This window comes from Cottoperca gobio, chromosome 7, assembly GCF_900634415.1.
Source record: "Cottoperca gobio chromosome 7, fCotGob3.1, whole genome shotgun sequence".
Lineage (NCBI taxonomy): Eukaryota > Metazoa > Chordata > Actinopteri > Perciformes > Bovichtidae > Cottoperca > Cottoperca gobio.
The window spans coordinates 9,934,171-9,955,706 of record NC_041361.1 but is presented as its reverse complement, the minus strand read 5'-3'; the positions used below and the strand labels follow the sequence as shown (position 1 = coordinate 9,955,706).

At 40.1% G+C, this 21,536-nt stretch overlaps 3 protein-coding genes across 4 annotated transcripts in view; all 3 read left to right on the top strand.

The window, feature by feature from the left end:
- The window catches only part of LOC115010536 (homeobox protein Hox-C6a), a 31,166-nt gene extending 12,514 nt beyond the window's left edge, over positions 1–18,652 (top strand). The window contains exons 2-4 of one of the 2 annotated variants that reach the window (XM_029435150.1): positions 3,043–3,084; positions 18,031–18,178; positions 18,516–18,652. In XM_029435150.1, the coding sequence (XP_029291010.1) occupies positions 3,043–3,084; positions 18,031–18,162 (174 nt within the window). In that variant the 3' untranslated portion in view covers positions 18,163–18,178; positions 18,516–18,652. Of the gene's footprint in view, positions 1–3,042; positions 3,085–18,030; positions 18,179–18,509 lie in introns of both variants that reach the window. The other variant, XM_029435149.1, reaches the window with a different exon arrangement.
- Positions 7,834–10,200, top strand: hoxc4a (homeobox C4a). The gene is made up of 2 exons (XM_029435145.1): positions 7,834–8,471; positions 8,979–10,200. Exons 1-2 carry the CDS (start codon positions 8,036–8,038, stop codon positions 9,347–9,349), a joined length of 807 nt encoding a protein of 268 aa, XP_029291005.1. The 5' UTR covers positions 7,834–8,035; the 3' UTR covers positions 9,350–10,200.
- On the top strand, positions 18,349–21,113 carry LOC115010534 (homeobox protein Hox-A3a-like). Its single transcript, XM_029435143.1, has 2 exons — positions 18,349–18,682; positions 19,974–21,113. The coding sequence occupies exons 1-2, from the start codon at positions 18,349–18,351 to the stop codon at positions 20,516–20,518; spliced, it is 879 nt and encodes a 292-aa protein (XP_029291003.1). The 3' UTR covers positions 20,519–21,113.
- Positions 21,114–21,536: the final 423 nt, after the last annotated feature.

Sequence of the window (21,536 nt, the reverse complement as noted above, 5' to 3'; positions counted from 1 at the left end):
TAAGTGGGTTTTATGGCCTGGAAGAGCTGACAAACCTTCGATATATACACATCATATATAATCTTAACTGTCCGGAATCGCAGCTGCTGGCTTCCCCTTATCTGAGGAAGAAAGGGCTTTGTGGCAGTGAGGATGCAGTACCTTTCTCCGGACTGTGTAGTTGGGTGGTGCGGAGGACTGAGAGCTGCTGCAGTAAGTTGCTTTTAACTTTGCCTTCTCAGGCCTGCGACTGTGCCGTTATTTCCACGTAAAAATATATTGTGTATGTTTTATATTAGCGTGACTTTGAATGCATGGATGTTGAATTGATTAACTTCCAAATTAACGCTATTAATTGATGGTGAATACGCATTATAGAATTGTGTTTTTAAATCATCGGCAAATTGTTTTTGCGATATTTTAAAGGAGATTTGGTGTTGCATATTTAGTCCGATAGAAGGGGGATTGTGCGGAAATGCCGCTCATGGTTATTGGTTTTGTCATGAGGATTATTCTTTTTTTACTGCATCTTTTTTCTATTTGTACCATATTTAAATCTGAAGATATTAAAAGCAACCAGGACGTTTTAATAACTCTCAACACATTAGAGACGCAGTGGCAGCCCGTTTGATTCAACAGTTTGCTTTGCATGTCTATCCTGCCAATGAGAGAATAGAAAAATATTTGAGAGGTGACTGAGGAAAATGAAAAGTCAGCCACAACTATCAAAAATCTTCTGGCGTCCAGCTTCACCATCCACCACCTCTCTCTTTCTCTCTCAAACATACACGGATTCTCTCTTGTACCTGTATTTCATTTTTATTTAATTCTTAGTAAAGTCTAATAGTTTTCTTCAGAGGTGCAGATTGTGAAACTGAAACAATGTGTTGAAAATAAAATATGACTTTTCTTCTGCGTGATGCTAAAATGTTGTCTAAATTGAAATACCGCTCCATAAAAGCTATAAAATACAAAAGCTCCTTATTAAAATGCTTCACCTCTCTGTGTCACCTTGAGGTTATTGTTTGTCCTCGTGAGCATCTGTTGTTTTAGGGTCATGTCTGGGCCAACAGACAGGTTTGATTCAAAGGCACTTTGCAGTGTAATTATGGCATGTTTAAACTCAGAGCCTGTGAAAAACACAGTGTGGATGTTAGTGTGTCTGTTGCACGTTTTACAAAAATGCACCTTTGTTGCACAATAGAGGAATAATTCTTTTTTTTTTTCACCCTTGTACCCCTCCTGACTTGTTATCCTCACTGCAGGGGCAGATATTACTGAATTGATCAGCTTGGAGACTGATGAGGCGATGTGATTTTATAAGCTCGATCATTTTTCTGTTGCTCTATTTAATTGCCCATATGCCTTAGAAAAGCAGTTCAGCCTAGAAATACTGGTCTTTTCTTAATCAATGTGTGGAATTGCAAATGGCTCATTTTGATATTAAGTCTTGTTTGGGTGAGTGTAGCTCAGCTGACAGAGCAAAGTGCAGCAGGGGAGCACACGCTGCAGCACGAGAGCCTAAAGTAAGAATGAAGTATTAGGAGTTTCATACAATCTGTGCACTTTGATATATGTCCTACTGTGTGATGACACACAATCTTTGCTCTATTGTATTTAATCTAAAAAATTATAATAATCAGGATTACTTTTTCAGTTTGTTGGATTTCAGGTGGGCAGGATAATCAATTATACACTTCCAATAGGGGGCACTGTGTAACACGCTCCGGTGTGGGTGATATACTGTGGGGGCAATATGTCCTTGTAAAAGTATGGATTAGTGCTTCTTTCATCCCATGATTTTAAATTATTTCGCCCTATTTTTTGAGCAGTTGTCTTATCATATTTATTCTTATCAGAGGGAGAACATTATCATCATAAAGTCCCAAACTAAAATAAAAAAATAATCCAACATTTACAGTTGTTTTCCCTTTAAAAGAATACATAGAATATTTTATATTCTCCAATAAATTGGAAGCATGTGTGTATGTGTGATATGACATCTTAGATGGTGCCCTTTTTATAATCGAAATTATTTTATTCTCATTTGCTCTCATTGCATTGCATCTTGAGAGGAAATTTGTTGTTGAAATCAAAGTCACTCCAGCGTAAAACAATCGGATACCACTACAGATGAAGAGGGACAGTCTAAACATCCGTTTTCACTGCCATGTTCCGTGCTGCTGTATTCCTTTCTTTGACCTGTGGAGCTGACACTGTCATCATTCAATCCACAGAGGTCATTTCCGGGTGAGCACAGACTTTCCTTTGTCTGAGTCCAAATAAGAACCACAAAGTCCCATTACATCGTTTTCCAACACAGACTGAATTTATTTATAATGTGAGTCGTGATCTTTTATGGACTGTCCGCCATAATTCAGCACCGCTGAAGTCCAGGGATTTCTATTCATAGAACATTTGCCCAAGGAAATACCAAAATGCTTGTAAATTTACTTTTACTGTCTGAATATGACCCGTCCTAAATTGTACTGTGCTCGGTCCCAGTTCTGCAGGAGCCCACACATGTCAAAGCTTTCTAGGGCAGCCTCCCTTCAATTAGGCTAAATAGCAGAGATCGGACGCAGAGGGACAAACTGGAGGATCATTAAGATGAAATAATAAAGCAATATATGAAAACAGCTCTGTGTTTGAACACTGAGAGATTAACTGTAGGACACTTGTAGCAAAGAAGCTTTGCATGAATATGGCTTATTTTCATTTGCTGCTATCGATTTCATTTGATTCATCTTTGTATTAATTAGTATTACTTGTATGATTTGTTGGTGATTTTAAATGGAGCAAAAACGAAATATGGTACACACAAAGCATCCATTCATCTCAATGTTAAACGCCTGATTGCTGTGACTTTACAAACACTTGCTAAATTATTTCAAGGAATAGTCAGTGAATACTTTATTGATAAAATAAAAAATAATTTAACAATGTAAAAAATAATTTAACAATGTGTAGAATTGAAACGTTCCAGTTTGAATGCATACAGTCCTTCCTACCTTAAATATAAACTGCTCCTGATCTAATTTTCGTTTTCTGTCTTTTTTACAGACAGTTCATCGGGTCAAAATGAGTGGGACCGTGGATTTATCAGTAAGTGTTTTCCATCGCCCCACGCCTTTCCACCTGGCTTTAGTCAAGAGATGTGACACTTCATGGAGCTTGTTATTTGGCTGTAGGCAAACAGCTGGCTCCACTGACACCACAGGCACTGCTGCCTGCACGCTTAACGAACTGGTGTTCATAAGGTCTGCGCTTTAACAATCACACTGTTTTTACATCCATTTTCATTTTTTTGATTGCTAACATTGGGTACTTAAACTAGAATTACTGTCCTCCTGCAAACTACTGTCAAGTTAATCGTCAAAAAAGTTGCACACTTGCTGCACAGGTGAACTGGATTTAAAGCTACAGCATGAGTCTAATGAACCACAACATTGCTTTAATGAACTGCAAACAAGCCAATGGTTTCTGTGGGGCATCTAGTATCTGAAACCACCTCATATCCAACTAGTCTCCAGTCTGTCTGCACTTCATTAAAACTTTTTATTTTAACTGGACGATCCAGTTTAACGTTATTACACCTGGGGAGAGTAAACCTGTAAAGGCTATTAGGTTAAGGGTTTGATTAAAAGCGCATCGTAACCATTTTCATCAGGGAACAGATTATTACTGCACTGTCTGCGGTCAGGTGCTGCTGGGCCACCAAATTAAAAACATGCCATGCATGGACACAACGACAACCTCCACATAGTTTCGCACAGATTTATTTTGTTTACATATGTACATGTGTGAACACGCTTGTACTGCTGTTATTTTGCAGTGGGGAAGAAAAGGAAAGCTTAACAATTTCTCAAAGGAACAAATGAAACATCAAATTAGTCCGCCTGAGGGCCTCATTTGTTGTACTTCTACATTATAACTAGTTATTGAACTAGGTGCACGATCTTAAAGCCATTTGTGGGGAGAAAGAATTCATTGCTGTCCCTCCATCAATAATCCTTGGCAGTGAACTATTGGAACCAGTCAAACGCGAGGGGTGAAACGCGGGTCAGGCTGTCTAACTAATATTAAAATGCGTGCGCCAGAGCGCATGGTGCAAGAGGGAGTATGTGGTGTGTGTGCAGCTCCTCCACTCTGGCAGGGTGCACAACAAACAGCGTGTATTTAGATGAGCATATGACGAAGCCAAATTAAATGAGTTAGATTTTTTTGTGACTATTTCCTCGCTAGTTCACTGTTTGTTGGCTCAAGATGCTTTGTTCCTCAATAAAAAACAATCTAGGAAATTGATACATAGAGTGCACGTGGAGAAATATTTAGATTGAGATGATTTTTGACAGTGTTTAAAGTCCCCAGTGCATTTCCACTGTAATCAATTTCATTGATTCACAATCTGAGCATGTTTGCTGGTTTTAATAACCCCGAAACGGGTCACATGTCTGATATTGCATTTTTCATCCGAGGCTTTTCTCATTAGCTTCCAGAGTGGCAGGGAGAAAGGTTACCGAGCGGTCAGTATGGTAATAGCAAGCTGAAGAAATGGTTGGGAACAATAGAAACTTATTTTTCATCTGTGCTGTCACGCCGTCCCTTTGTATCTGCCGTGTTTGTGACTGAATATTCATATATGAGCTACCTCAAAGGCAGAGGTTGAATGTTAAGAAAAGAGACCCTCTTGTCCTTTTTGCACACGACGCGTTTGTTTGTGCGTCTGCAGGCAGATTTGTATACGCGGATCTTTTTGGGGAAGAAAATATGTTAAAGACGTATTTTCTTTAAGAGCAGAGCCGAATTGAATTGTGTTTGTGATAAACAGCATCTCTCTTTGTGAAGTATTTATACTATATCGCGGCCTGAATATTTATCCTGACACTTCTCTACTCCTTCAGACATGATATCGTGCATGCATAGAGGTTTGCCTGAGAGATCACCTTTGCCGTGTCTAACCTAAAACACATTAGTTGTCTATATGTACCCTGTAGAACCGAATTTGTGTGAAGTACAAACAATCGCAAATACGTCTCTACAGGAATACATGGGCAACTGAAATACACCAGCCAATGGATTCTTCTGCTTCTGCTCCTCTTCACGTCTCTCCGGCTTCCTTTTCCCCCTGCAATTGAATATACAAGCGTCAGTGATATACACATACAGGCTACATCCAGGCACTAGTAATGCAATAACATTGTCACAAAGTGTATTCATAGTCCAGACAGCCGTAGATTGCGTAGGTAGGCCACAGAGAGCAAACCCATGTGAGCACTGTGCGGCTACTACTACTGTCTCAGACCCTGTAAAACACGTTAGGAACCAGGGGTCGTTTAAAAGTGACTGATTTACGGCTTTTATTGCTCTATAAAACGCCTCTAACATCCTCGCTAGGGGTAATAGAAATGTCGTGCGCATTCTGTACAAACAGGACAGCCAGAAATGCCATTTCACGTCTCGTTTTTATCCATATTATGTAATTATTGCTGTGAAATGAGATAACTTGCAATTTGCTGCTTTTGACCCATAGATTGAGTGTGCTACTTCTGTTCAGGCTTAATGTTTCTTTAAGTGCGAGTCTATGCCTTTTTATTATTATTATTATTATTATTATTATTATTATTATTATTATTATTATTATTATTATTATTATTATTATTATTATTATTATTATCATCATTATTATTACTATTTTATTTTAAATGTGTTATCATTGTTATTATTATTGTTATTATTGTTGTACTTTTCCTTCTTGGTATTTGGGCTGTTGATGACAGCATCACCACAAATATCATAACAATAAAAAAGCAGAAGAAATATATTATAATCTGGAAGTTGTTGGGAGGCTGCTAAGTTATTATGGGGAGTTAACCTCTCTCTCTCTTTGACTACAGCTGACTCTGAAATAAGAATGGGAAGCATACAGCACATGACAAGTTTACACAGCCAGGCAGGATCAGTTTACAATACATCAGCAGACCGCCAGTAATGTGGCTGATGGTCCGGACTTCAGCCAGGAATAGCATGTAACATTTAGAGGCAGCAAGACTGAAATATTGTAGTCATTTTCTTATCATTTTTTACACATTAAGAATAAGTGTGACTAGTTTCAAGGAAATGTATATAGGGTGTTGTAAACATGTTAGTATATAAATCAATTGCATGTATTTCTGTACATAGAGGAAATACATGCAAGATCATTCATAATAATAAAGACGATAATAAATCATTATTGCATCTTTCAAATTCTTCCTCTCAGCATTTGTTGTAATGGGTCCACACACAGATTGAGCTGATTTACATTGTGGTCACATGTTTTTTTATTGAAGGCCATAACAAAGATCACAACATGTCTTGCAAGTAAACGATAATGACTTTTCAATGTTGTTAAAACAGAAAGCCATGAGAAAAGGAAAAGAATACACTCAGGAGCAGCATCTTTGTAGTACAATTTGAACACTGGGGATTTCAGCTGAATTTGGTCTTTTTTTGTGAATGCATCTCTAAGGAGGACTGCCCTGCATGTGGGAGGGCTCTTCAGTCTGATGTTAGGGAGTGAAACTGCTTCAACCGCTCTGCAATGAGCACATTTAACTTCTCTGTGACACAATACGACTCCTCTGCAGTTAAGTCAGCAGATCATAATGTTGTGAGACTCTCTATAAGGATATCAGTCCTCCGTGACATCTTGTGTTCCCCTGCTGGCTGGTCTGTGACATCATGATGATGCTGCTCTGCACTGTTGTCAGATTTGTGACACCACAGTGGTGCTGTTGCTCTGTGTTGGCTGCTGATCCACTGTTGTTTGGTCTGTGATGTCACAATTGTAGTATGACTTTTCCCTATTTGTTCTCTTGTATTTCAATGTACATATCAAAGGCTGTTGCTGAATAAGTGTTTGTATTTTTCAGAATTATTGGTTATTATTAAAAGTTAAAAGCATGTGTTACGCTTTGGCTTTGTCTGCTTTTCTACTTTTACCCACTCTTGTCGAGGACTCGGACCACCAGGACTTTTCTTTATTCATATCATCTTATTTGCTTTATTGTAAAGCACCCGACACCTTTGGTTCCAGCTGATTTCTGCTGCTTTGAATGTCAAAGCAGCTTCTGAAAGTATCTGCCTGACAGCTTCAATCAGGCCCATTTTTAATGTTATCCTCACCCATTTCCAATTAAAAGTTGAAGGCTGAGCCTTTTAATGAATAGCCTCGGGAAGAAACTGGACATCATTTCCAAATAGACAAATATCTCATCAATGAATGAAGGCTTTTGTTTAAGCAGCCTGACTCTTCCTGTCCACCTTCCTCCAACATTATAAATTACCAGGCCTACTTTTAAAAATCAACCACACCTCCAGAGCATCTCAGCACTCCAGTCCTCTCTGACATTTAGATTCACAACAAACATATTCAATATTAGTGCTGAAATGCTTTCAGGGATATCATCTTACAAAACTGATGCAGCTGTAGTTCTTAAGTGTATTAATGGACCATAATCAGTTTCACAGCTGAAGTGCTGTTAGTAAAGCTTGTGCCTTCATTAATTAGCAGATAACCTTTATATAAGGTGTACAGGCTCACAAAATGATTGGTTTGCTATTGTTGTGCCTTATCCTTGGCGAATCACCCATTCTACCTTTGAATAATTGAGACCAGTGGATTTGCCTGTTTTATTTTTTCCTTGGTCAGCAACTAGCTACTAGTTTTGTCCCCAAGATCAATTGCCTTGGTAACACAACCAGAGAGAGAGATACAGAGAAGGAGAGAGAGAGAGAGAGAGAGAGAGAGAGAGAGAGAGAGAGAGAGAGAGAGAGAGAGAGAGAGAGAGAGAGAGAGAGAGAGAGAGAGAGAGAGAGAGATTTGTTCCCACAATGGCGACTGTAGGTATGCTAAATACCTCTGGTTCCTTATCCGGGAACTACCTCTTACTCTGCTATTGGGCCATTGGGTCACGTGGTAAAAGTAACTTTACAGGGCTGCTCGCAAGTAGGAGGGCTTTATGGAGCAGAAAAACGACAAAGCTAGAAAAATTATTTTCCACTCCAGAAATTAATGATCATGAGCTCGTATTTGATGGAGTCTAACTACATTGATCCGAAATTTCCTCCATGCGAGGAATATTCGCAAAATAACTACATCCCTGAGCATAGTCCAGAATATTACAGCCGCGCAAGGGAGACTGGCTTCCAGCATCACCATCAGGAGTTATATCCTCCGCGGGCGAGCTACCAAGAGCGCCAGTATAACTGTGCAAGCATCCCTGAACCTGACACGCCAAGGGGACATGGAGTACCCCATTCTGCGCACCTGGCGGTAGGGAAAGGGCAACCTGCTTCATGTGATACCCCACAGTTGTCCATGTCCCCCGCCACCCCACCGGCCGCAGCCTCCGTCTGCAACCAAGCTACCCCGGAGCATCCAAACAGCACAGCCTCCTCCAAGCAGCCCGTGGTGTACCCATGGATGAAGAAAATTCACGTCAGCACTGGTAGGCAACTTGTGTGTTTATGTTCCCTGCACTCCTCATGCTCCTCTCTCCCTTTCCCTCCCTTTATCAGTCCCTCTGACTCCCATCTCGTTGCCAGCCCCTGCTCCGATAGCAGGGAAGCCTTTGAAATGGCACAATTGAGGCGGATTTACGACTCGGCATTGGTAATTACACCCACCATAAATTTTATAGCCGAGGTATACTCAGGGCAGCCGTATCACCATGTGGCTTCTGCTGTTATGTATTGCGCGATAGAGAGAGGGGGAGAAATGAATAAGAAAAAAAATTGAGCTTTGTAATCTTGCATTAATAATTTAGCTCATAGTTGGATGTGAGTGTCCTCTCATTACCCTGAGAAGTTCTTAAATTCCCATTTAAATTTCTCAACCAGCTAAACATTCATATCCAATAAATCTTTCTAGCCATATCTCAGTTGAGGTCATTCTTGTTTACCCCTCCTTTCCTCTCTTCTCTGTCTCCCTTTCTCTCCACTTATCCTTTTTCCAGCGAACTCGGGTTACAATGGGACGGAGACCAAGCGGTCTAGGACAGCATACACCCGGCAGCAAGTCTTAGAATTGGAGAAGGAATTCCACTATAACCGATATTTAACTCGGCGGAGGCGCATCGAGATCGCCCACACCCTGGTTCTCTCCGAGCGACAGATTAAAATCTGGTTTCAAAACCGCAGGATGAAATGGAAAAAGGACCACAGGCTCCCGAACACCAAAGTGAGATCCTCTTCCTCCTCCTCCGGGTCCAACACAAGCTCAGCAGCCGGCGCTGTTGGCGCTGTTGCCGCTACCTCGGCCACTAACATTGTGGCCCCCGACGAACTCTCCGGAGCACAGCAGGGCGAGGATATTACCAGGTTATAAAACCACGAGCCAAGATCGGGGGTAGAAAAAGAACTGGTTATTTATAGAACAATTATATATTTTGTTTTCGTAGCTATCTTGTGCGGTTTCCTTTAAGTCCACAGTTATATAAAATGCATGTTATATAGCATGGATTACTGCGAATACCGATGAATTATTTTTACGTGACACAGGGTTTAATTTATTTGAAGCTCAATTAAAATAATGTTTTTTATTAAAAAATGTTTTGAATGAAGGAAAAAAAAGGAGAAAAAATATACATTTTATCAAAATGTTATTGTGGGCCATTCTTTTGCCCTGCTGCCCAAGGTGAAATGCACAATCTATTTATTTCAAATAACACTGGAAGGAAATCAATATAATAATAGTTATTTTTGGTATAAAAAAGCTGGAACACACCATTGATCTTGAACTTGTATGTTTTGGGTAATAACAATGTGTGAATTACCTCGTGTATTTCAGACACAGGAATTTGATTTACAATTTAGTTTTGTGGTGTTGATGTTGTGTTTAGACCGTTAAAAAGCAGATTATTGTGAAATGCAATAAACGGAGTGTAGTGTACTTGTGCTAATCATATTGGTCAATAAAACAGTGAGTGTCTACTAGTTTTAAATACGTTTGGTCGAACTTCATTTTAGGCAAGATGAGGTCTGCTATTATTTTGGAGTTTGTTTGTTTGTTTGAGAAATCACCCTAACAAGTGTACAGATGTGTGAATACTTGAACATTTCATAAGGGAAACAAGAATCACTGTGTTTTCAAACTGTGTTTGTAAATCCTACAGATCATTCTTGCGTCTTCAAATTAGCAATGTGTACAGACAGTGTGTGTGTGTGTGTGTGTGTGTGTGTGTGTGTGTGTGTGTGTGTGTGTGTGTGTGTGTGTGTGTGTGTGTGAGAGTGTGTGTGTGTGTGTGAGTGTGTGTGTGTGTGTGTGTGTGTGTGTGTGTGTGTGTGTGTGTGTATTTTAAAGCCTCATTTATATTGAACTGAAGTTATTTCTAAAAAATGAAATAGTTTACGCTGTGCATTATGTGCAACCTCAACAGTCTGAAGGGCACTCAATTAACGCTAAAGAGAAGCCACTGAGGCCCTCCACTCTGCACTGCCTCTGCCAGTGCTCCCTCCGTCCTCACTTGAACACAAAACTGCATGCGTTTAATTTAGAGGACATTTGTTAGAGATTATAAAATGTTGTGAAAATATTCTTATTCATTTTGTAACCTGAGTAGTTGCCCTGCTTTTTCTATAGTCCACTGCTCCATGCGGCTGAGTTTTCAAATGTAAAGAAATAAAAAGAAACATTTAAATAAAGACGTGCAGATAGACTGAATATAATGCGTCATGTGGTGTTGGGGTGGTGATGGAGTAAACTAGCTGACCTTTGTTATCAGGCCCTGTAGCAGTGCCCTAGCTAAAAGAAAAACAATGCTGATGTCTATTTGTGTGTTCACTCTTTGGCTTTTGCTTGTATACACACTTTGCCATATTTACCTGCTGTCTCCCCAGTGGGCACTTTACCTCCAGAGTGTGCAGCAGCTCGCTTCAAAAAAACTACAATTTTTTTTAAAAAGCGTCTCGTCTCACTGCTACGTCATCGTCCACAGGAGGACCAACACACTGCAGGACTGTTTACGACTACAGAGCTGCTGGACCCATACAACATTTTCACAAAATATCACTCAATCTGAACGTCTCTACTAAAGTGTCTTGAGATTGTTTTTTTCTCACAAAGATGCATTCATTTTTATTTTAGGTTTTCTTTTTCTTTTTGGACAGAAGGATTTCAGTTTCAACATGACTTAAACCTAAAGACGCGCAAGAATTTGATAGATTATTGAATTGTGACATGAATAGGCCTTATAAAATGCCTCACGTAGTGGGGGGCAGAGGAGCACAAAGGGAAGAGGTATTCTCCATCATCAATCTTTCACTACAGAGCTTTGTGTTATGTTCTGGAAAACAGCTCTGACAACAGCCAGTTTTGATCCTACCAAATATTATGTACCAGGCCGTATCCTTTACCATTATTCCCAAACGTGAGAGTTTAAATTGACTTTAAAATAAAGCACATTAACTGGACCAGAGCGGTTAACATCTGCTTTCTGGACGTGGCTGTTGGAAAGGCACTAGAATGGTGGTGAGACGGCGCTGAGAAATGGATCCAGAAGCCTTTATGTTGCCGGACAGATTAGAGAAATTAATGTGCTCGCCACAGTCGCAGCATCCCTCCAACCCCTTTCTAGGCCCTGTCGCCTCCATGTCGCGAGGCTGAAAAGGTACTTTATTAAAGTTTGGGGGCGAAGTAGGAGAAGGCCGAGTTCACCTCGAGGACACATTTTATGTCCCATTAGGCTCATTTCAGTCTGGATGGCCGACCTCTACAACCCTGTGACCTGGCTCACTCTCTATACGTGTACCTTCTGTGTGCGCCCTCACTGGTCCCCCTTGGCCTCGGCTTTCTTTGTGGATTTTTCTGCGTGGAGCCTTTAGAGAGGCCTGCAGCGGGGCATCACTGGATAGTGTTGCTCCCTTTGTTAATCAGAGTGACCCAGGACAGTGTTGAACTCTCGGACAAGTCCTCTTCTCTGCATCCAGCAGACCTGCAGGACTTCCAAACATGGTCCTTCTTTGGCGCATCTGACACCGAGCTGCTAACCATTTGTGGTGACTCTCACCGGAGTTAATGGTTTTGTGCACATGGTAGCAATATTCTGAGTGCATCTGAATCTGTGTGTTTCAAGCTTTTACGAGCCTGTACTGTGAAACAAAATAGATTATTTTACATTTTTCGCAGAAGCATTTTTATGTTATGTATTCTCATTAAACCAATACAATTACAATTTCATTAAAACGAGCACCAAGCTTTAAAAATGTCACACTTCCTAGGGATTAATTACAACCCCCCGAAGTCTCCAAAAACATTATGCAGTAAAAATAGTATGTGAGGTTACTTGACTTCTGTGTGTCTTAAGAGAATAACCGGCCTCGTGCCAGTACTTCCACTCAAAAGCAATCTGCCAATTATAGCCAGGTCTTTCTGACAGTACTGGGACAGTTGGTCATTGTGATTAGTTTATGGACAGGGACCTTGCAAACTTTCCACTGACATTCCACTCTTCCCTTAAAGTTTATTTTTTAATCCAAACGCATTTTCTTCCTCACATTAAAGGGATGTAACATATATAGCCTATTGCTGAGAAATTAAGTTTTGTTTTATGCTCCAAAGGTATTATTGTTGTAACAAACACCAACACATATGGGCTACTGTCTTGAGATATATATTTATAACTGTTTTCTGTTTACTTTAGTTGCAAATTCTCGTTGCAAGCAGACTTTATTTTAGATTTTACTCTAATATTCTTATTTGGATGCGTTGAAAACGTTTGCTCTCTCTTGTGTGGTCAGGACAAAATATTCGGCAGCATTCCTTCCAAGATAAACAGCTGACACTGAAACCCAAACAACTAATCTGAGTGTCTCTCATTTGTATGTGATCATTCCTTCTCCTCCTCGTGTGTTCGAGGCTACAGGTGGAGCTCAAATTACACTCTGCACACTAACCGGATGTTGCTTTTTGTGAGCTCTTATAAAAGAAGATTTGTGTAGAAACATGAGGCATAATTTACAGAGATTTTCTTTCTTGACTTTCCGTTGACTTAGCTGAAAGAATGATTTAATTGCTAAATAAGGAATTGTTTATTATGAGAATAAACTAAAAGTGTGATTTTAAACAAAAGCTTGTGTCGTTTTTCAGTCATAAATCAGTATTATCCCGCGTTTTGTTATTAAACTTTGGGCCAATGCACAATTGATACATTACTATTGCTTAATATTTACACACATTTGTCATCAGAATATTCATTTACATTGTATACCTTACATGTGATCTAAGCAAGCCAATCGTTCCTTAAATCTATTAACTTCAAAGTAAGACTTACTTGTCAGAAGATCAACTTAAAAAAGAAAACAACATGATATCCGAGACTTATACTTAATCGTTTATCTGATTTCTTATGAATGAGAACCATTCTTAAAGTTTAAAATAAACTAGTTGTATGTCTATATTTGAAGCAGCCGTTTGCCCTCAGTAGAATCTGTAGAATAACTGAGAAGCTGTAGTTATTCTTAACCTCAGCACCTCGCAGGAATATCGTGTATTTCATGTGTTTGAAGTTCAGTGTTTAAATTCCTCAGCACTTACTCAGCCCTAACTGGTTTCTTTTCTGACTCGAGAGAGACTGTTGAATCACACATGATTTTCAGCTCACATTGCACCGCTGCAGGCTCCCTGTGATTTATGAGCACCTCAGGCGCGGACTCTCTCTCTTGGAAGATATAAAAACTTTACACAAACAGCCATCGAAATGTTTGAACATGAAGCAAATATGAAACCAAAATGATTAGCTGTTGTGTCGTTGCTGTGGTTTATTATCTGCTTTTATTGTCTGAGTACAAACGTGGCTTTTTTTTCTCCACTCGTCTCAGGTGAGTGTCTTCTTCAACCACTTTGGTGTGTGATGAAAGGTCCGGGGCCAGTGTATTGTTAGTGTGTAGTGTGTTTAAACGGCAGCCATGGCAGTTGCATAAAGACTGAGAGTTGAAACAGGGGTCACGCTGCTATTTTCCAGGGACAGCGGGGCTCTCTTGCATTGACCAGCAGTGGGTGTGTCATAAATCCGTAAATCTCTCTCCCATCCGTTCACTCTAGGGAGCAGATGCACCATGTCTTTTCTTTTTTTTTGTTCTTGTGCCTCTGTGTGTGTGTGTGTGTGTGTGTGTGTGTGTGTGTGTGTGTGTGTGTGTGTGTGTGTGTGTGTGTGTGCGTGTGTTAAATTAATTTACATAAAACTAGATTTTAAATCTCCATCAGACATGTTAAAATGATTCACTGTCAGTGTTGGCAAACATTTCAAGCAGGGGGACGACAAAGCAGCTTGAATCAACAGTCTGATATCCCGCTGTAGACTCAACATCACATTTTACACAGGAAATTATGGCCTGGGTAAACTTGCCAGTAATACTTTATGTCATCATAACGCCTCCCTGAGAATTTTTTCATTAGCCTATTTGCTGCATCGTTGAGGACCTTAGAAATTACAGTCATTTCCCCTCAGTTCAAGGTGTCACTGGGGCCCAGGCAGTCACTAGATTGAGTTATGATTATGTTTTTCACTTTTCATTAGCAAAAGCGATCTGAATATGGGGTCCTGAGACTATAGATCCACAATTATGTATAGGTTAAGTGAAAATGCTTTTTTAAATTTGATTTTCTCTCTGAAAATGATTCTCCAGTGTATTTGTGAGACCACCAGTTGCATTTCTACTGCAGTCCTCTCGTACTTTGAACAGTCTGAGGACAGCTGCTGCAGCATTTGGAGTGATATGTTTACGTGTAGTTACATATTGTTGCATAAGATGCAACAGATCATTTAATGTTAGAGGCAAAGTGCATCTTTGCGTCTGAATGTAAACACAAAAGGGTCACCTCACTTCCAAAATATAAAACACAGGAATGAAATGCCATCAGTTGAGAAACAAAAACAATTAGGGATTTAATAGTCAATATTGATATTATAAAGACATACTATCAACACTCATTGTACACCCTATAAATCAAATTTCACAGGAAAAATGCATAAAACATTTGTTTTTATGCTGCAGCATTTATTTTATTTTAAAACTATAAATATTCTGAAAAGAAACCATATTTCCCCTGAGTAAAACCCCCACAAAATCTGACACTTTCACATATTCTCTGGCTCAGAGCTGCAGGATTTATGTTTGTGTGCACTCTCCACAGACAGGCCGGGATTTACAGTGAGCTGTGCTTTAAACAGGCCCAAATTAATACCCTATGTTAATGCTCATGCTAATGCAAAAGTCAGGACTTGTTTGGGAAATTGACAATGTGTGTCTTTTCCTCACGTATGAAATGCAGTCTGCAAACTCTAGTCCTTTCATTTCACTCTGCATTGTTTACAGCAATATAGGGCACCGGGCTCATAAATCTTCTCCTTGCTCTGCCAAGACAGCGCCATTTGTATGCACCGTTTTAACCGACAGCATCCTCTGCCCATTAACGTCTTCTCCCCAGCTCTCTCTCAGTCTCCTCTTATCTGCCCAGCTCTGTCCCCTGGAAATACATTAACTGATCCATGCATTCGTTAAGCTCTGAAAAACAATTATGTTTTTGGAGTGTGAGGTATATATATAATTTATGGGGAGAAGACAAAATAAAAATGCAAGAATTGTGTTGCATTCCGCAGATTCCCCCTGCGGTTGCATATACTCCCCATTCCTCAATACCGTTTTCCCTGTTAGTTATTGGTATGAAAAATAAAAGTTTATCGACGATTTCCTCGGTTGTTTGTGTCAGCAGGCGAGAGAGCGCAGAAGGTAAGGAGGAATTGTAAAAGGGTTGACACCCAGAGCGACCGGCGCGCTTTTGTGTGAGAGAGAAAAATGATTTATTGCCACTGAGGCGGTTCAAACAGAGTTCACGGAGAATTGTGGTGGAGGCGCGCAGGAGCTAAATTATGGTCTTGCTGAGCTAGTATATCATAGATCCTATCTCCAATTCAGAGAGTGTGTTCAAGGGTGTGAGGTAAGGAAAACAAAACGAATTTAATTACTTTACTCCATTTCAGTCACTGCTGATGTTTACGGCTTAATTCGCCTGTTAATAATAATAATAATAATAATAATAATAATAATAATAATAATAATAATAATGAAAATAATTACTATTATTATTAGTATTTCTATTGTCATTATTGGTGGATTTTGTTACAAAACAACATACAAGCAGATGTCATTATATTCTAATTTCTATTTATTTTTGCTCTGATGGCCACGTTCAGCCAATACCAAGATGAACTAAACAGACATTTACCACTTTACTGCTATTTTTATGGACTGGCTGACAAGATTAAACCTGTCTCCAGTTCCAAATTAAAGTCAAGTCTCCAAACTAAACGTTTAGTATTTGTATACAGTTTAAAACTGAATAATGATCAATAATCACATCTTGTAATAGTCATTGTAATGTCAATGGTTACCAAAAAAATACGCCATAGTGTATGGGGGACATGGTTTTTTGGATTGAGCACTTAATCTGAACTGAAAGGAATTTCAAATATTTCATTTATTTAAAACAAATTAAAAAATCCAAGGACGTGACTCCACTGTGGAGGTGTTCAGGTAAAAGCTCAGTGACGGTGGGTGCAGGGGTGAAACGAAAAAGGGGGAAGGCTCCTCTTCTTCTAAGATATGCAACCCTGAGTGCATAATCCATCACCGCAGAGAGACATCTAAAGAGGGTTTTCTCGACAGCTTTGTTGTAGCAAAATACCAAAAGGAACTTATATCTAAAGCCTGCTTCAACTAAGATTGATAAACACAAAATATGCAGAGCCCTCACGTTTTAGAAGATACTTGTATGTGCATAATTAAAAAAAATTCTGATGGCTTCATTCTTTTAGTTATTTATTCACTTTGCATACATTGTGCTGTGTTGAAATTAAGCAATCATGTTTAATGAGATTTTTTTTTTCAAAGTGTAACTCAGTTAGGCCATGTAACATTTATCCCAAATAATTTCCCCCCAAAATATTTATTATGGGTTTTTTAAATTAAGTTGCAAAAATCATATTTTATTTAAGTGCTTTGCGCCTTCATAACTATATTCCTATAACTAAGTTCCTGGTGTTTTGTATGCTCTATGTTGTAAGTGCAAACAGGCGCACATACGGGCTCTGCTGAACATCTCCCCCTACTCTTTTGTCCATCCAGCCGCGCAGCAAGCGAGATGTTTACTATCCAAAACGTCCTGAGTGTTTGATTGCTGCCTCACAGAGCCACAGACAGGGACACTTGATACTGTACAGTGATGCCTGATTAATGCAAATGCGCTGAAAAAAATCTCAAATGATTGCCTCCTTTGTCTTTGTGTGGCAATGACTGTCAAGCCTTTGTTTGACCACTCCCCGTGAATCCTATTTAGCCAAAGCTACATTTCCACTCCGACAGTTATAAGCATATGCTGTTATTTAAAGGAAAAGCCCGCCGATTCTTTTCTTTTTAACTCGGCAGTTAAATGAGTTGCAAACTAAATTATCCAAAATAATCGGAATGATATATTTTACAGGCAAAAAGCAGGCTTATTGCAGAGTGCCCGTATATAGAGCAGCTATAGTAGGGTAGTACGGGAATATATATTATTTATCATTAGATTTAATTGGGGGAAAAATAACCCGGAACACAATTTATTTTAAGGCAATTTACATCTTTAAAAAAACTTCAGCAAAAAATAATGAGTTGCAGTGAATAATGCGTTATTATCCAGTATATTATTCCAGCTCATAGCAGCCTACTGTAGCATGAAGTCCTCGCGTTGTATCTGATCAAACCTACCACAGAAAGTTCAGGATGTGCAGCTGCAAGCGGTGGCTCCTTCTAATAAACGCGTCCTGTCAAGAGATTTACAATATTACAACAAATCAACACTCAGTTTTGTAATGAGACGTTCCTCACCACACATTGAAATCTCTGTCTCCCCCCTCTCTGCCATTTTCTCTCTCTCTCCGTATAAACACATCTCCCCCTTTCTCTCTCACACACGGATTGCACTGTTCTTGGCGTCTATTAATATTCTGTTATATGTTTTTTTATCCCTAGGTAAAGAAACGCAGGCTGCTCATAGAAATTCTGTCTGAAGATATATCGCAGAAGCTTCTTCGGGTGTCCCAAGTTGCCAACGGATTACTTTGCAAGTCCAGAGCTCTGCCATTGGATGACGGCCACACGTGACTACGGCACCCTTCTGGTAAATATTATTCAAATGTTCCACATGGTTACTCCAAGTGTTCATCCCTGCATGGCTTTAGACATTCAGGTTAATTGTGATCGGATATTAGACAGACAGAAGTCCTAGTCTTTACTACTGTTGAGGGATTCCTGGTTTTATTTGAGACAGTTTGATGAGCTGGGTCCATGATGGACCCCCAACTGTCTGCCCTCCCACTGCAGCTGCATGGCAACAGTTTTGCTATGAGCTCTGGACAAGTGCCAAAACTAAGCGAGGGATACAATGAAGGAGGAGCAGGCCAAGAAGCTGAACGTAATCAGCAAAACATGACCTCCTCTGCTCATGTCAGTTCCAGGTTGAACCCAGGTGAACAGTTTCAGTGCCCACTGGAGCCTCTGGTTCACTGCCATGCCAAGGGCAAGCTGGACATCAAGAGCAGAAGCTGCAGTCTACTCACCATCTGCCGCTCAGGAGTTATTTTTCCCTGGATGAATCCACGGACAGCTGACTCTGAACAATCTGGTAACTCTGGTTTTCTTTATTATCATTTACTTTTTAGAGCTATACGTTCTTCATTAGATGCTCTGATGTGATGAATCCATAAATCCAAATTTAATTAGCATTTCCCTCATTTGTGCATTTAATGTATAACTGATATCTGACCTTAGCTGTTCGACTCTGTGGCATGCAGGCACATGCTGCAACTGAATATATTCAGTCAGCACCAAGTCTTTCATACTTGATAACACATTTACAAACAGAGCAAGCAAAAGTCTCACTTGTCATGTTCTTTTATCAAGCACAAAAATACATTCGTCAGATGTGAAGGATCTTTCTCCTCTACTAAGTAAAAATAAGTCTATGCATGAGCGTTAATGTTGGAGCACTGTTAAACAAATGTCAATGTCTTTCCCAGAGTTGTTTGCTCTTCCGGGGTCATGTCGGCAAAGTAATGTTCAAAAGCTGCAGTGAGTAGGCTGCACAGAACTACTGTTATTTAATGTGCATTGTCCCATCTTAGATACAAACATTATCAACAAATAGCATCACTTTATGATCTGTTGTTTCCTCTAACAATCATTAAATATGTTTATTTTGAGTGTAAAATCACAGTTTCTCAGTACATTTTACCAAAGAGAAAGAAGAGAATTATATAAATGGAAAATAATAACAATATTAAATGTACAAAACATAAGTACATGTTAAACACCAAATCAACATTTTTATTGCGTACATGCTTATTATCTTTTCCAGGGAAATAGATAAACATCACAAGCTACCATACAACTAGGAAGCTACAGACTCTCAGTCTGATGTTAAGGATGTTAAGTTCACCACAGGCCTTATTAAGTATCCATTAACCCCAGTGTGTTGTGTTGTTATCAACAGGGCCCTGGTATCGCTCATATACATGTCAAATGAAATCTCTAATGGTGGTTATTTTCAGTGGTGGTCCCAAGGTACCTTTTAAGTGACTGAGATGGGGTTTTGACAGGTCTGCTTCCGTGTGTAGTTGTGATTAATGTGGCCTGTCAGGCAGCCGTAGTGGCGTCAGATGTTTTCCCCCAGACTGTTTCTTCGGGAGGTAACTTTCCCTGAACACATGACACAGTAGACAGCCAGTCTTGTATAGCGTCTCAAGCATGACTGAATACACAGGAAGAGCTGAGGGCCCTACTTTGTCCCAGGTTGATTGGCTGAGGATTAACACGGGCCTTTCTTGCACTTGAAGTCCTTCTGTGGAGGTTGATAGACTTGTTAGAAATGTGGCTTTTAACACCCTCTCTTCTTTATGTGCTTCCTCCTGCATCAGTCAGTGGCGTGGCGGCGGGTCTGACAGGCAGAGGAAGCCTCGGTGTCAGGAGGGAGAGAACGGCCTTCACCAACAGTCAGCTGCTAGAGCTGGAGAAAGAGTTCCACTTCAGCCCTTACCTGTGTCGTCCTCGGAGGCTTGAGATGGCCGCCGGGCTGCAGCTCTCCGATCGGCAGGTCAAGATCTGGTTTCAGAACCGCAGGATGAGGTACAAGAAGGAGCACAAGTATGGAGAGGTGGCAGGTCCGTCCCAGGGGTCTCCCTGCGACCCTTCCCTCAGCTTGAGCTCATGTGAGGACTACTTGGGGTTTCCAGGTGCATGTGTTGGTAAAACTTCCTCCTCCTCAGAGCTGCACTTCATGGATTACGCTACAATGTCCTCCTCTCTCTTTGGCTGTCACAGTGAGGCCAGCAGTGGTCAGTGTATTCACCCCGCAGACCAGCCCCATCTAAACTGCATACTTCCATCTGTTGCAAATGGTCCACCGCCCTCCTGTACAGGCGCTGATAGTCATCACCATGCTGGCATTTCAAACTGGCCCTAGGGCCCCATAATGGCCATCCCTCCTGTGCTCATCAAAATCTCAATGATACATCCACTTTCACTTACTTATGAAAGACTAGGGGACGTCTTATTAGCATCCCTGGGTTGAAATCCCCTGAACATTCACCATTCATGAAACATTTTAATTAAACTATATGAACATATCTTAATTAAAGTAGAGCTACAGTGATATCATTTGTGTTTCTCAGGCGCGGTGACTGAAGACTGCAGGTCAAACTTGCTGCTCGTATTGTACGTACACTGCATGCACAAGACATTCGAGCAATTTAAAATGACATGTTTGGCTGTAATTTTGTGGCTGTTAAATTTATATTGTCGTTGCATGTTTATTGCATGTTGGAATCATATTATGAGTGGTTATATTTCCCTCTGTTGTCAGATAAAAGCTAAGTGGGTGTCACATTTGGCCCATTTTTAATTATATACTGTAAATAGCAGATCATTTGTGTAAAATGTGAAACTGTGAAATGGGCAGAATAATGTTCATATCGAATGATGTTATATTTTTGTTAAAGCCATTAAAAGCAAGTCTTTTATACAGTTCTTGATTAATTGAGATGTCATATACTGTACATGCTTAATAAATGCATTTGGGAAAACTGTAGCTCTTGTGAAATGTTTACCCTATTCATCGCTGATAAGAGTTACATTTTTTCCAGCAGTCATGATTAAGGATTCCTGGATTACATCCCAAAGGGGGAAAAAAATCGGAAAGTAATCAAATTAAGGCATGCTTTAGATTCATTGAAAACTCTACAGTATTGTGCATTCAAGTTGCACAATCTTGCCACATAAGCCTCTCCCTCGCTCCTGCCTCCTAGTTCCCCACCATTAATCACTGAGACAAGGCATTCTTTCCAGCACTCCAACCACAAGTCTGAACCCACTGGGCACCATGACAAGATCTGTTGCCTCCTCCTTCCCAACCCTTGCCTTTTCAATAGCCAAATTGTAGTGCTGCAAGTTGGGGCTGGCCTCCCTCTCAGGGGCCATGTTAG

What these genes read in the sequence shown, in the direction of transcription:
- hoxc4a (XM_029435145.1), top strand. Translation starts at nt 8,036, where the DNA reads ATGATCATGAGCTCGTATTTGATGGAGTCTAACTACATTGATCCGAAA. An exon ending in GAAAATTCACGTCAGCACTG is followed by an intron (nt 8,472 to 8,978) that starts GTAGGCAACTTG and finishes TCCTTTTTCCAG; the next exon opens with CGAACTCGGGTTACAATGGG.
- LOC115010534 (XM_029435143.1), top strand. Translation starts at nt 18,349, where the DNA reads ATGGACCCCCAACTGTCTGCCCTCCCACTGCAGCTGCATGGCAACAGT. An exon ending in AGCTGACTCTGAACAATCTG is followed by an intron (nt 18,683 to 19,973) that starts GTAACTCTGGTT and finishes CTCCTGCATCAG; the next exon opens with TCAGTGGCGTGGCGGCGGGT.